This window comes from Tupaia chinensis, unplaced genomic scaffold, assembly GCF_000334495.1.
Source record: "Tupaia chinensis unplaced genomic scaffold, TupChi_1.0 Scaffold000627_1, whole genome shotgun sequence".
In the NCBI taxonomy this organism is placed as follows: Eukaryota; Metazoa; Chordata; class Mammalia; order Scandentia; family Tupaiidae; genus Tupaia; species Tupaia belangeri.
The window spans coordinates 5,940,136-5,953,624 of NW_006160147.1; the positions used below are offsets into that span (position 1 = coordinate 5,940,136).

General features: G+C 38.9%; 1 protein-coding gene across 5 annotated transcripts in view; it reads left to right on the forward strand.

Annotated features, from left to right (window-relative positions):
• The window catches only part of CR1 (complement C3b/C4b receptor 1 (Knops blood group)), a 78,126-nt gene that overhangs the window by 61,928 nt on the left and 2,709 nt on the right, over positions 1-13,489 (forward strand). For 3 of the 5 annotated variants that reach the window (XM_027776095.1, XM_027776098.1, XM_027776096.1), the window contains 5 exons: positions 2,190-2,375; positions 4,796-4,819; positions 5,944-6,019; positions 11,102-11,206; positions 13,114-13,164. In XM_027776095.1, the coding sequence (XP_027631896.1) occupies positions 2,190-2,375; positions 4,796-4,819; positions 5,944-6,019; positions 11,102-11,206; positions 13,114-13,164 (442 nt within the window). Of the gene's footprint in view, positions 1-2,189; positions 2,376-4,795; positions 4,866-5,943; positions 6,020-11,101; positions 11,207-13,113; positions 13,165-13,489 lie in introns of those variants that run through there. The other 2 variants (XR_003551206.1, XM_027776097.1) reach the window with 2 other exon arrangements.

A 13,489-nucleotide genomic window follows, 5' to 3' on the forward strand; every position in this document is an offset into this window, starting at 1 on the left:
AATCATAGCAATCTCCCATTTTATTTTTTTTTTATTATTTTTTGCACTGAAACTTGAATGCCATGTCTTTTTTTTTGTTTTTTGTTTTTTGGGTTTTTTTTGAGAGGTTTTTGCTACAGGGCGCATGTGCTCGCCAGAAAGACAGAAAGAGACAGAGAGACAGAAAGCAAGAAATCACACCCCGGGGGAATGGCCACACCACAATTCCTTCTCCTCCTCCATTCTTCTTTCAGGATCTTGGGCATGCACACACACACACACCTGGGACTCGAACCATGGTCGACTACCTGGGAGTCCAGCAACAGAGCCATTATGCCAACTGCTGGTCCCACACTCTCCCATTTCAGAGAGAGAAAAAGTGACATCCACCGCAGAGATGGTAATGACTCTCTTGTGTTTATTTGCAAGAATAGGTTGTGCAATGGACATGTTGTGCAAATAGACATGTAGCCTATTTGTTAAGAGAACCAGATACCTCATGGTCAACCACAGTTCAAGTCCCCTTCCCAGCATTTAAAAACCACAGTGGGGGGGACCAGCAGTTGGTATAATGACTGTGTCACTAAGCTCCCATCTAGTCAACTGTGGTTCAAGTCCCAGACCTGGTGGCTTAAACTCACGCCGGGCGAGTGTGTATGCGTGCCCAAGATCCCGAGAGGAGAATGGAGGAGAAGGGATTGTGGTGTGGCCCTACCCCCTGGGGGGTGATTTTTTGCTTTCTATCTCTTTGTCTCTCTCTGTCTTTCTGACGAGCACATGCGTCCTATAGCAAAAACCTCTCCAAAAAAAAAAAAAAAAGGAAAATAAAAGAAAAAACAGTGGACACATGCATATAGGTGTTGAAAATCCTGGTGGGATGGAGAAATTAAGGAGAAGAGATTACAGTGTGACCACTCCCCATTGGGGGTGCTTTATTCCCTTTCTTTCTATATATCTCTATGTCTCTTTCTGACAAGTGTATGTGCCTTCAGGCAATTTATTTATTCATTCATTCATTCATTTTTAGAGAGATTTTTGCTCTAGGGCACATGCACTTGCCACAGAGACAAAGAGACAAAGACAGAAAGTGAGAAATCAGCCCCCAGGGGGAATGGCCACACCACAATCCCTTCTCCATTCTTCTCTCAGGATTTTGGGCACGCATGCACACGTGCCTGGCATGAGTTTCAAGTCGTTTCAAGGTCTGGGCTTTGAACCAGCTATGTGGGAGTCCAGCAACATAACCATTATGTCATCTGCTGGTCCTGTCTTCAGGCAATTTTTAGAAAGGATAAGTTACACAAAATAGCCACTTTCAGGTAGCTCTGCAGACACCTGAAAGTTTATCCCTCCCAGTTTTAGTTACATAAAGAAGGACGAAGATTCAGAGAACTTCCTCTGGGCAAGTTCTCCTGAAAATAAAAAAGTACTCTTCTATTCTCTTATCAGCTGCTTTCTTTTCATTGATAAACTTTCATTTTGTCTTAATGACATCTTCAAGCTTGTTTTACAGTGATACTTTTCTTCTTTCTCTTGTGCATTTGCATGCACCATGTGGCATTAAAAAAGAAAAAGGAAAAGAAGGCTTTACTTTGTTGGTTTCCACAAAGAGAAAAAAAGATTTTAGGCTAATTTTGAGACTGTTCAAACAGAAAAGTAATCATTGCTTAAAGTTGAAGGAAATACCGGGCAGAAAAAAGGAAGTTGGGAAGAAAAAAGAAAACAAAAGAAAAGATGAGTTATATGAGATCAAGTAAATTAAGGAGAAAATATTTTAAATTCTACGTTGTGATTTACTAACTTCTTTATCCATCTATATAGACGTGGGCCAGAAATGTGCATTTAATCAAGAGCAAAAATACCAGAGAAAGTTAACATGATACGCCTGTCTCCTTATGGTATCACCCAAGTGATCCATGGCTAGACTGTGGTTGGCCTAACTCCTAACTTGCCATGGCTCTCTAGGTGCAGAGCTGTTAATCCAAAGCAGATGTATGATACACTCTGTGTTCCCTACTTTATGTAAGAAATGAAAAAGAGAATTGTGACTCGCCAAGTGTTGGAGGGGGAATTAATAATTCTTCACTGAAAAATTGCCTTATCTTTACCAAGGGCAAAGTGGGTTTGGGGTCACAGATCTCTTTATTGTGATCATTTTCACTAACAATTAATAATAAGATATCCCTTTTTTGTGATGTTTTTCATTTCAGAGGTAAAATGCTACCTCCCACCATTTATGAATGGAATTTGGAGAGATTTGAAAATGAGAAAAGTGTATCACTATGGAGATAATGTTACTTTGGAGTGTGAGGACGGGTATACTCTGGAAGGCAGTCCCCAAAGCCAGTGCCAGGAGGGTGACAGATGGGAGCCCCCTCTGGCCACGTGTGCATCTCGTAAGTACAGGAGCAGGGCAAGAAGGTTCTTTCTGGTCATCGTATTGTACATCCATTCAGCCTTCCTGCCATCAACTTTGCTGTGATGTCTGTGGCATATGCTAGGCACTGAGGAGTACAATATGGATCCCACCTCTTCCCAAAGAACCCACAGCAATGACAGTAAGACCAACCTTTCTCTCTTCACACACCTTTCCCCAGACATTTCTCCCCCAGACCTCCAGATCAGATCACAGAAAATAAAGAACAAAAAACAGTGTTTTCTCTTAAAGCTCAGGCCAGATGGGTTGATTGCTCAAGATACTAGTCCTAGACCTTCCTAAAAAAAAAAAAATGCTGGGGAGTAAATTAGGGAATAGTACTCCACAGGGAATATTGAGAGAAAAATAGCAATCCAAATAGGGAAAGGACCTTTGGGTCCTAGCATCAGAGAATGAAGAATTTCTTGGAATTCCCAGGTCTTCCTCACAGTAGGGGGTGACCTTGAGCTTCCCTGTAAAACCAGAATTAGCACATATAAACCATATTTAACTGTGCCATTTCAAGACAAACATAAGCATGGTGTTACAGGCAAGACAACTACGTCCAATTCCAGGAAATGTGCAACAACTAAGAAAGACTTTACTGGAATCTCCCAGAGAGGTGTGGAGAAGGATTATTCTAGGTGACACTCATTAAAAAAAAATCTAAAATTCACTTTGCCCATTTCTGTCCCCTAGGGTTTCATCCATTAGAGCAGCTACTTCCCTAGAAACTAGCTTTTCTGTCTTCTACCCAGACTGAATCTAAGAGGCTCCAGCACAAGTTGACTCACTGGTCTCCTACTATTCCCCTCACTGTCTAGGTCTTCTCAGTTCGCAACAGTCTCCATGCTGTTTCTTAGGTAGATGGAGCTTCTTCAGTTCTGTCCAGTTCAACAAGACAGAGATATGCAAGAGGAGCAGGGAAATGCAAAAACTATCTTAGAATGAAGGATTTGAAGAAAGGATGCAATATATTTTACCTTGGCACATACTATATGGAAATTATTCTATTTAACCTCACTAGAACTGAAGGTGTGCAAAAGAAAAAAACAAAGTACCATTTTTCCTTTGCACATTAATGACAACAAAGAGTTGTTTAATGTGAGCACTCAGTAAAAAGGAAGGATGTGATGGAACTGATATTCTCATATACTGAAGGCACCATTGTGAACTGGCAGAAACCCTTATGAAAACCTATTGTACAGTGTATATAGAGAATAATACAAATATTCAAGCCAATTAGTCTGCCTGGCAATCCAATTTAGTGAAATAATTTAAAATGTAAAGATATTTAACGCATTGTTAAGGATTTAATGACAAAGAAAACTAGAAACAACTTAAATATACCATAGAAATTATTTAATTCACGATGATATACCCACTAGAATAGAGTATATTAATTTGCCTCTGGTATAATTTGCATTCATATTAAAAAGCATGTAAAAACTTGGATGTGTAGAAAAATGTACTAGACAGGAATTACTATAACATTTTGGGGTGTTAGAATTATGGGTGATACTGTCACAGTATCACCCATAATTCGGGTGTTTGTTCTGAGAAATGAGTCTTTAGATGATTTCATCATTGAGTGAATGTGAGAAAATATAACTGCACAAACACAGATGTTATAGTCTACTACATGCCTAGGCTATATGGCATAGCCTATCAAAATCTTATATCATGACCATTATACGTGGTCTGCTGTTGACCAAAATGTTACATTGTTACATGACTGTATTATTCTTTTGTTTATAAATTTTCTGCTGTAATTATTTACTTTTATGTGAAAAACATTGCTTTTAAAAAAGAAAATCTTCACTGAGTGCATGAGATAAAATAAGATTGTGTGTGAAACCATGAGCTTTTATTTAAGAGTCTTACTATGGGCCAACAGATGCAGCTAGATCCCACATGACCAGCTGTGTGGTTCAAATCTTGGACCCAGCAGCTTGCAAAGCATGTGGACACATGTGCACACAGGTCCAAAATTCTGGAAAATGCAATAAAAGGGGTTTCTCACTTTCTCTCCCTCTCTCTCTCTCTCTGTCTTATGAGTGCATGTGCCCTGTAGCAAAAACTATTAAAAGAGAGGGAGAGGGAGAAAGAGAGAGAGAGAGAGAATGAGTGAGTCTCCTTGTGTCACTGGGGTCACAAATGCACAGCACCACCACACGCTGCATGTTTAGGGTGAGCTGGAGACTCAAGCCCAGGCCTCCCATGGGAACTTGCTGCCCAGTAGCAGTGTCTACCTATGAGTGCTACTGTGGCTGGGCCCAGGAGCTTTTACATTAGGAAAAAAAAAATCAGACTGAGTACCGGAAAAAATTGGGATGAACTGTCATGGGCTGAGACTGTGTGCCCAGACTGATGTTTTGGTGCCTTTTGTTTCCTTCTTAGGTTCACGTAACACTCTCATAGTTGGTAAGTTTCATGAAGGGTTTGCTGAGGAATTCTAGCATCTCTAAGGGTAAGTATCCACTTGCAATGAATGAAATATAAAAAGAAAGATCAAAATATCTTGTTCTGAAAATTCAGTTAGAAAGTAAATAATGATAAGTTCAGGCCAGGGTGAGCATATCTGATATCTAGATATGCATATGAAGTATCCTTCATCAAAGATTCTTTACTGTCTCTGAGCCATTGCAAATGAATAATCATCCTCCAGTGTTAAAAACTCTTTATTTCGTGGGCTATCCAGTGGCATGGCAGTTAAGGTGGCTGAATTCCACAGAGGTGTGGCTAGAGTTCCAAACCCGGCAGCTTGAAAACCCCAGCGGATGTGTGTTCACGCATGCCTGAAATCCCTAGAGGAGACTGGAAAAGAGACCGTCGTGTGGCCATTCCCCCAGGGGGTACTTTTTCTTTCCCTTTCTCTCTTTTCCTCTCTCTCTCTGTCTCTGCGAGCACACATGTCCTATAATAAATTTTCTAAAATTTTCTACTGTCTATTTCAATGTGTTTGAACAATGCAATTTTCTCTTTGGTTTTTGACTTGGGAATATGCTTCCAGTTGATAGTATTGCCCATTTGCACAAGTTGAAAGCCACAAGATCAGTTTTCTGAGCCAATGTCTGTGATCTGCTATATAAGAATAGGAAGAATAGTTTTGGAGCCAGCAGGTGGCATGTATGGTGGTTAAGGCACTAGACTACCACGTGGCTGATCGCAGTTCAAGTCCCAGACCTGGTAACTTGCTTTCTCATTTTCACTCTTTCTCTCTCTGGTGAGCACACATGCCCTGTAGCAATAATAATAGTAATAATAAAATTAAATAAGTAATTCTTTTTTTAAAAAAGAGTTTTGTAACAGAGTTTTCTTCCAAGAGAATTTCTACTATATAGAGCATCTGCTGTTTGTTGGACCACCAGTTACAAAACTGCTCTGTAGTAAGAGCAGTTGTGGTAATAAGATGAATGCTCTGTATTACACCCAGAGCAGAGCAGAACTAACAGTTACATCTAAGTATCAGGACTAGATAGTGAGATAAAGTATTAAACCTGTGGGTTATATTTCCATGCATTTAATTACTTTATTTTGCTGTCTAGGCATTTTGTTTGGGATAAGCTTCTTTATCTTATTCATCATCACTCTCTGTTGGATAATTCAAAAGCATAAAAAGGAGTAAGTACAGCCATATTCTCCTAGAAAATTTAAATTGAACTTGATCTTGGAAATAAAACCTTGAAAAAAAAATCCTGGGATCAGCAAGTAGTGTGGGGGTTAAGGGTGCTGAACTCCCACATGGCTGACCGTGGTTCAAGTCCTAGACCTGGTTGCTTGCTTTCTCACTTCTCTCTCTCTCTCTCTCTCTCTCTCTCTCTCTCTCTCTCTCTCTCTCTCTCTCTCTCTCTCTCTCTCTCTCTCTCTCTCTCTCTCTCTCTCTCTCTCTCTCTCTCTCTCTCTCTCTCTCTCTCTCTCTCTCTCTCTCTCTCTCTCTCTCTCTCTCTCTCTCTCTCTCTCTCTCTCTCTCTCTCTCTCTCTCTCTCTCTCTCTCTCTCTCTCTCTCTCTCTCTCTCTCTCTCTCTCTCTCTCTCTCTCTCTCTCTCTCTCTCTCTCTCTCTCTCTCTCTCTCTCTCTCTCTCTCTCTCTCTCTCTCTCTCTCTCTCTCTCTCTCTCTCTCTCTCTCTCTCTCTCTCTCTCTCTCTTTCTATCACTCTGTCCCTCTCTGGTCAAATTAAAAAATAAATAAATAAATGGATAAATAAAGTTAAATAAAGTAATTCTTAAAAAAAAACACTACTACATAAACAGATGTGATTCTTACCAAGATGGCCCTTGACACACATTATAGATAGAGAAGTATCCATACTAAAGGAAATATATATGATATAGAGAACATTTTTTTAAAATAGAGCATTTGGACCAGCTGGTGGTGTGGTAGTAAAGGTCACTGGATTCACACATGTGTGAGTAATAAATTTATTCTCATATATTTACTGAGTAATTCTTATTTGATTATACTCAGAAATTTTGAGAAATGGTTTTAAATAAAAAATGGTTTCTACTCACAAGAAGTTAATAATTTAGCATGGAAAAAAAAAAACATATAAAAACAGGAAAGAAAACAGACCCCAGGCACAATGTACAGTGTGTTACCTTATAATGAATGTTTAAAGACTAATGAGCAAACGAATACTATAGAGATATGACGATGCAATGCCAAATACTATAAGCATTTATACTATTTTAATGAAGGAAAAATATTATTTAAATTGCCAGTTCAAGACCTGGACCTGGCAGCTTGAGAAACATGCTGGATGCATATGCTTGCTTGCCCAAAATCCTAAAGAGAGAGAGAGGAAGAGATTGCAGGGTGACTGTTCCCCGTGAGGAGTGCTTCCTCGCTTTCTCTCTCTCTCTCTCTCCTTTGGAAAATGCACATGCCCTCTGCCAAAAACAAAACAAAACAAAAAAAAACAAAACCTTTTTAAATACAACATTTTAAGAAGGAATTGAGTTTTACACAGAAGGGAAATAGAAGGAATATTTTAAAAGGTGTCGATGAACCTGTTGATAACCCTAGTTTTGCTGAAACATGCCAGACACTGACCCCTAAATCCAGATCCTATCATGGCATTAGCAGTTAGATCGTGTATTCATTGGCACCATCTCCTAGTGCGGAAGAATTGAAACTTTACATTCATTTTTTTTTTTTTAAATCAAATCTTTTGGGGCTAGGAGGTGGCATGGTGGTTAAGGTGCTAGACTCTCACAAGGCCAGCCACACTTCAAGTCTCTGACCTGGCGGCTTGCACACACGCTCTCTCTCTCCTCTTGTCAAATTAAAAAAATAATAATAATAAATAAAATTAAATAAATAAATATTTGTATAAAATTTTTTTTTTGCAAATACTATTTACTTAAAAAAAAAAAAAAAAAAAAAAACAAGAAACAGGGTGTCTTACTCACTGCAATTCTCTTATCTTAGCCTCCTGAGTTGTTAGGACCACAGATACATACCACCACAGGTAGTCTTAAGTTGGAACAGAAGTCAAACCAGGGGTTTCCCGTATATAGAGTATAGCTTTCTCCGATCCTGTAGAGAAAGCACCTGTCTTAGAAGTGTATACCACTACAGCTGGACCCCATTTACTTTCTCAACTTGAAAAAACCTTGCAAAGACTAAGGCCTAGATAAAGTTTTTGACAGAGAAGAGAACAATCATAGCTTTCATACTAGTTGATCTAAATAACTATAGCAAAATTAGTGAGATCAGAGTTAATGAGACCAATGAAATAAGGCTGATGAGCAAATTCTATACCCATGAGAAACAGGGTTAATTATCTTAATCCAACAGTTTCCTGTAGCAAACATTAAAAACAAATGCAGCATCCTGTATCAAAATTTTACAGAAATTGAAGTTTTAATATTTCACATGGATGCCAATCAGCTATTTAAGTAGATTGTCATAGTAGACCTTCTTGCAAGTGATGTAGTCAGGAACTCGGTTTTATAATAAAATAGAGAATTTAGGGACTGGCAGGTGACCTGGTGGTTCAACCATGATGCGAGTCCCGGACCTGGTGGCTTGTTTTTTCACTTTTCTTCTCTCTCTCTCTCTCTCTCTCTGATCAAGTTAAAAAATAATAATAACTAAAATTAAATAAAAATAATTATTTAAAACAAGGTAATTTATAGAGATTTAAGCTTAAATTAAAAATGTATCTTTCCTAACAAATGTGCTCTTTATTGTGTGGATTGACATGTATTCTATGTCTTTTTTTATTACCATAAGAAAAGTAAAGTAGCCTGATACTCTACATTTGAAAAAGTACTGGGGCCGACAGGTGATGTGGTGGTTAGTCCTTTAGACTCCCACATGGCTGACCACGGTTCATATCCTAGACCTGGCAGCTGACTTTCTCACTTTCCTTCTCTCTCTGTATCTCTCTATCAAAATAAAAAATAAGAAGAATAAATGGAAGTAAGTAAATCATTCTTTTTTAAAAAAGTACTATGTGAATTCATTTTTTCCTCAAAGTATTTCATTAAATACCACTATAATCTGTAAGTTAATATTTTAACTGAGGCTGCATTAAAGAAGTCAGGGCTTCCATTGGGTTGTCAGAAAAATCATGACATATTTTTCTATGCAAAAATGCATCATGACTTTTCTGACAACCCAATAATTCTCTCTCTCTCTCTTTTAAAAATATTCCTTTATCTCCTACATTTTACTGAATTTGCCTTAACTATTCTGGCATATTAAACTATTTTCTTTCAAGAAAATAATGAAACCTTTTCTTTTTACCTCTAAATTCTGAATTTTTAGCCTATAATAAAATTGACATATTTCTTTGTGGGCATCCCTCCATATTGAGATTTAGTGAAAACCTTTCTATCCATTCCCACAGATCTGTAAGTTCTTCCTGTGATTTAACCTCATTGACTGAAAATTGCACTAATGAAAAAATACTATTATCTGGACATTTTGACACTTTACTGTATATTTACTGTGACAATCATTTAATGAGAAATGTTACACAAGATAAGTCACACACTGATCACTGACGAATGCTATTTAGCCTTCTCCATTCAGAGCCCATTTTTTTGGGCCTCATGTTACTGCCTCTAACCCACTTCCATTTCTATAAAAAAAAAAATCCTTCTTGTCCATAGTCAGATAAGACTTTAAAACTGTCACTGGTATACTTTGAGTGACAAAACTATGAAGGTCATTTCTGTAAAGGTTCCCTGCGTCAGCAATCAGCCAGATAGTCATTCATTCAACATACACTCACTGAGGTCGTATTCTCTCACACCCATGTGCCACTCCTGCCCCAGGACCACTTTTAGACGGTTACTCATCTAACCACTAAATCTCCCCTACTGGGAAGCCCAAGCCACCTGGCCACACAGATGTATCTCACATCTGCCCTCTTCATCCTATGAAGACTCTGATCCCTGACTCAGTCTTCTTTGTCTCAAGTGCTGTGGTCTTCCTAGTTTCCATGGTGAGTGCTGGAGTGAGCTACCTTGCTCTCAGATCTCTAGTATCAACTCATACATAAAACCTGAAGGTTCTGGTATTATATTATCATTTTCATTTATGTAAAATAAAGTGCTTATTAAATAACTCCCAGAGGCCAGCAGGTGCCATGGTGGTTAAAGGAGCTGGATTCCCACACAGCAGACTGTAGTTTGAGTTCCATACCTGGCAGCTTGCTTTCTCACTGTCCCTCTCTCTCTCTCACTCCATCTCTCTCTGGTCAAATTAAAATAAATAAATAAAGTTAAATAAAATAATTGTTTTAAATGAACAACCAAACAAAAACTCCCAAAGAGGTAGTACAGCAGACCTGGGCTTCCCAATCAGTAAGGTCAGTGTTCACAGTCACTAATGAGCTCTGAGACCCTCATACAGATACGTATCCTCTCTAAACTTCATTTTCCTTGCCTGTGAAATGGAGATAATAATAGTTCCTACTCCATTTAACACAGTTCCTTGCTTATGATGAATGTCATAAAATACTTCTTATTAGAAAATGGTGCAGAGTTAATGCAGCATGGGAAAGGCTCTCGGTTTGTGTCCTGCAACCTCCCTGAGCACACCAAGTACATGCATGCCTGCGATCCAGGCTGGATAAGTCTGGGGAGGATCATGGCATGAAGGCCCTCTTCAGAATGTCCGTTACTCTATCTTTCTGTCTCCTTCTCTAATGGAAGAAATAAACTTAAAAAAAGATTAAATACTTCCTTTTTTAGTATCAATTGTGACAGCTACTGCTTCTCTCCTAACTATGAGTATTACTTGTATAGAAAACACGTCTCTTCATTGTAGGAGAAAAAGAAAGTCTTGTGTAAGATTAAAGCACAAAGCCATATCATTAATAAGTACACACACACATAAATGCACACAAATATACTTAAGTTTTAATATCTTGTGGTGAGCTATACTTACAAATAAAAAATTGCTTTAGAACTAGTGTATTGTTTTAGGATATGGAAATCTGTCTATAAATAATTTGAGTCTTCTGATACAATATAGAGGGTGGTTTTCGTATTAATTTCTAATCTAAGTTTTTAGTTAGTATTGAAAGATGATATTTGGTTGTTTTTCCCTTTCAACATCTTGTAAATACATCATGAACTTCAAGGCAAATTATACATTAAACTTCAAAATAAAAGTTATTAGTGTATTTTAAAGCTTAGACTTCTATGATTAAGATAGTTTTGCTTTTTTCCCCCTCCTTTGCCAATTAGCAATAATACCAAGGGAAAATATAAAGAAGTGATGATCCATTTACATCCTCAAGAAGGCAGTTGTGTTCATCCTCAAACTCTACCAACAAATCAGGAAAATAGCAGGTACTTACATATTTAGTGGATTCAAATGTATTTAACAACTTCAGTATCAAAAATAGAAATGAGGGAACCAGCAGTTAGCATAATGGCTATGTTGCTGGACTCCCACGTAGTCGACTGCGGTTCGTGTCCCAGACCCTGTGGCTTAAACTCACGCCAGGCGTGTGTGCGTGCGTGCCCAAGATCCCGAGAGGAGAATGGAGGAGAAGGGATTGCGGCGTGGCCATCCCCCCTGGGGGGTGATTTCTCGCTTTCTGTCTCTATGTCTCTCTCTGTCTGTCTGGCGAGCGCACACGCCCTATAGCGAAAAAAAAAAAAAAAAAAAAACCCCCCCAAAAAAAAAAAAAAAAAAAAAAAAAAACCCCTCCAAAAAAAAAAAAAAATAGAAATGAGATTTAAATGAGATAATTGCTCTCTATAGGTCACTGATACCCATAAAGTTAAAAGTTAGGAAATACTTTGGGATTTGAAAACTCCTATTTTGGGGGGGGATTATTGTTATTGCTAGTGATTTGGGGTACTGACTCTTCCATTGCTGTGCACAGGTGCTGTTTTTTCAAAGCACTCCTATTTTCGTGTATTTATACTAGGAACTTTTGAGAAGTAGTATGTTTTTCTTTTTCTTGTGGAACCCAAGCATTTGCTGCATGGGTGTAGCTCTGGTCTTGAAGTTTCCCTTAAATGTGTGGGGTCTCTCACAGGGCCTCTGGAGACTTTGTCTTTCCCCCCGATTTCTGACTTCCGCTGGATTCTCTACCTCGCTTGGTCTCCTATAACTGCCGTTGCCTTTTCCCTCTACCTGGTCTTATTACCATATGTGTCTCTTGAGTCCATCTGCTCGAAGCAGCTTTACCACAAGCCATTGCATAGTAAGTGCCTCCTAAAAGTTCGGAGTGAAAAGAGGAATTGCAGAACTGAAAGTGGCACATCATATAAAGCTTAATAGTAGAAATCCATGAATGGGGGCCAGCAGATGTCATCGCAGTTATGTTGCTGGACTCTCCCATGGCCGACGGCAGTTCAAGTTCCAGACCCAGTGGCTTGAAAATCACACCGAGCACATGTGTGTGCATGCTCAAGATCCTGAGAAAAGAGTGGAGGAGAAGATATTGCAGCATGACTACCCCCCTTAGGGGATGATTTCCCACTTTCCCTCTCACTGTCTCTGCTTCTCTCTCTCTCTCTCTCTCTCTCTCTCTCTCTCTCTTTCTCTCTGGGCTATCTCTCTCCACTCTAAGGCAAAACAAACAAACAAACAAACAAAAAGAAAGAAAAAAACCTCTAAAAAAATCGCTGAATAAAAAGTAACCAGTTATACTAAGGATCTGAAGACTATGATCCGGGGGCTAAATGCAGCTGCCACTTGTTTTTGTAAATAAAGCATTCCGAGGGCATAGCCTCATCTTTTGTCTATGGCCACTTCAGCACCAGAACAGCAGAATTGATCAGCTGTAAGAGACCAGGATGTTTCATGGCCAACCAAGTCAAAAATATTTCCTTTCTGGTTTCTTAGTGGAAGAGTTTGCTGACCTCTGAACTATATGGTACTAGGAGCAATTTCCCACTGGCTAGTCCCATGTTAAACCTTTTCCATGCCTCTCTCATTAGAGACTCTTCAGCTTTGTTGAAATCTTCCTGCATTCTCAGGGTACCTCATTTTGACCCTAGAACGCTTGCAAATTCAAAATTCCATTTTTCTTTTATCATACAGAGCAATTCATTTGGCCCTTGCTTCCACTGGCTGTGCCCCCAAATCCTAGAATTTCCTAGTCCTCAGGGCATTTTCAGAAACAATTAGGTCACTCCTGCAGAAAGCAGAAGCAAAAGCACCATCTCTTTTCTGTGTGCCCTGCCTTTTTCTCATGTCTACATGCTTGAAACTCAACCTTGCATGTTATGTCTACACACAGGCCAGAGATCCCAAATTCAACGGAGGACAGCGGGGGGGACTCCAGGAAAAGGTAAGGGGGCTGGAAAGTCATTTTACAGTTGACCAAGATTTAAGTACAAGCAATTCAAAATCTTCTAATTAAATTAATGACGGGTTATGTCCTATTTTCTCCCATAGCAGAAATGAATTTGCAATGCCCTCTGTTTACTATTTGGCTTCCTAACCACTTCACTCTGTCATGTAGCCTATTTTTTTTTTTAATTACTGCTTATAAAAGAAAATGAAATAAGAATTGCTTTTTTAAAAATGCAGGATTGACATTTTACTTTTTAAAGCCTGAGCGATCATCTAGTCCGATACTTCTCAAATGGACCTTTGCATATGCCTGGTGATGC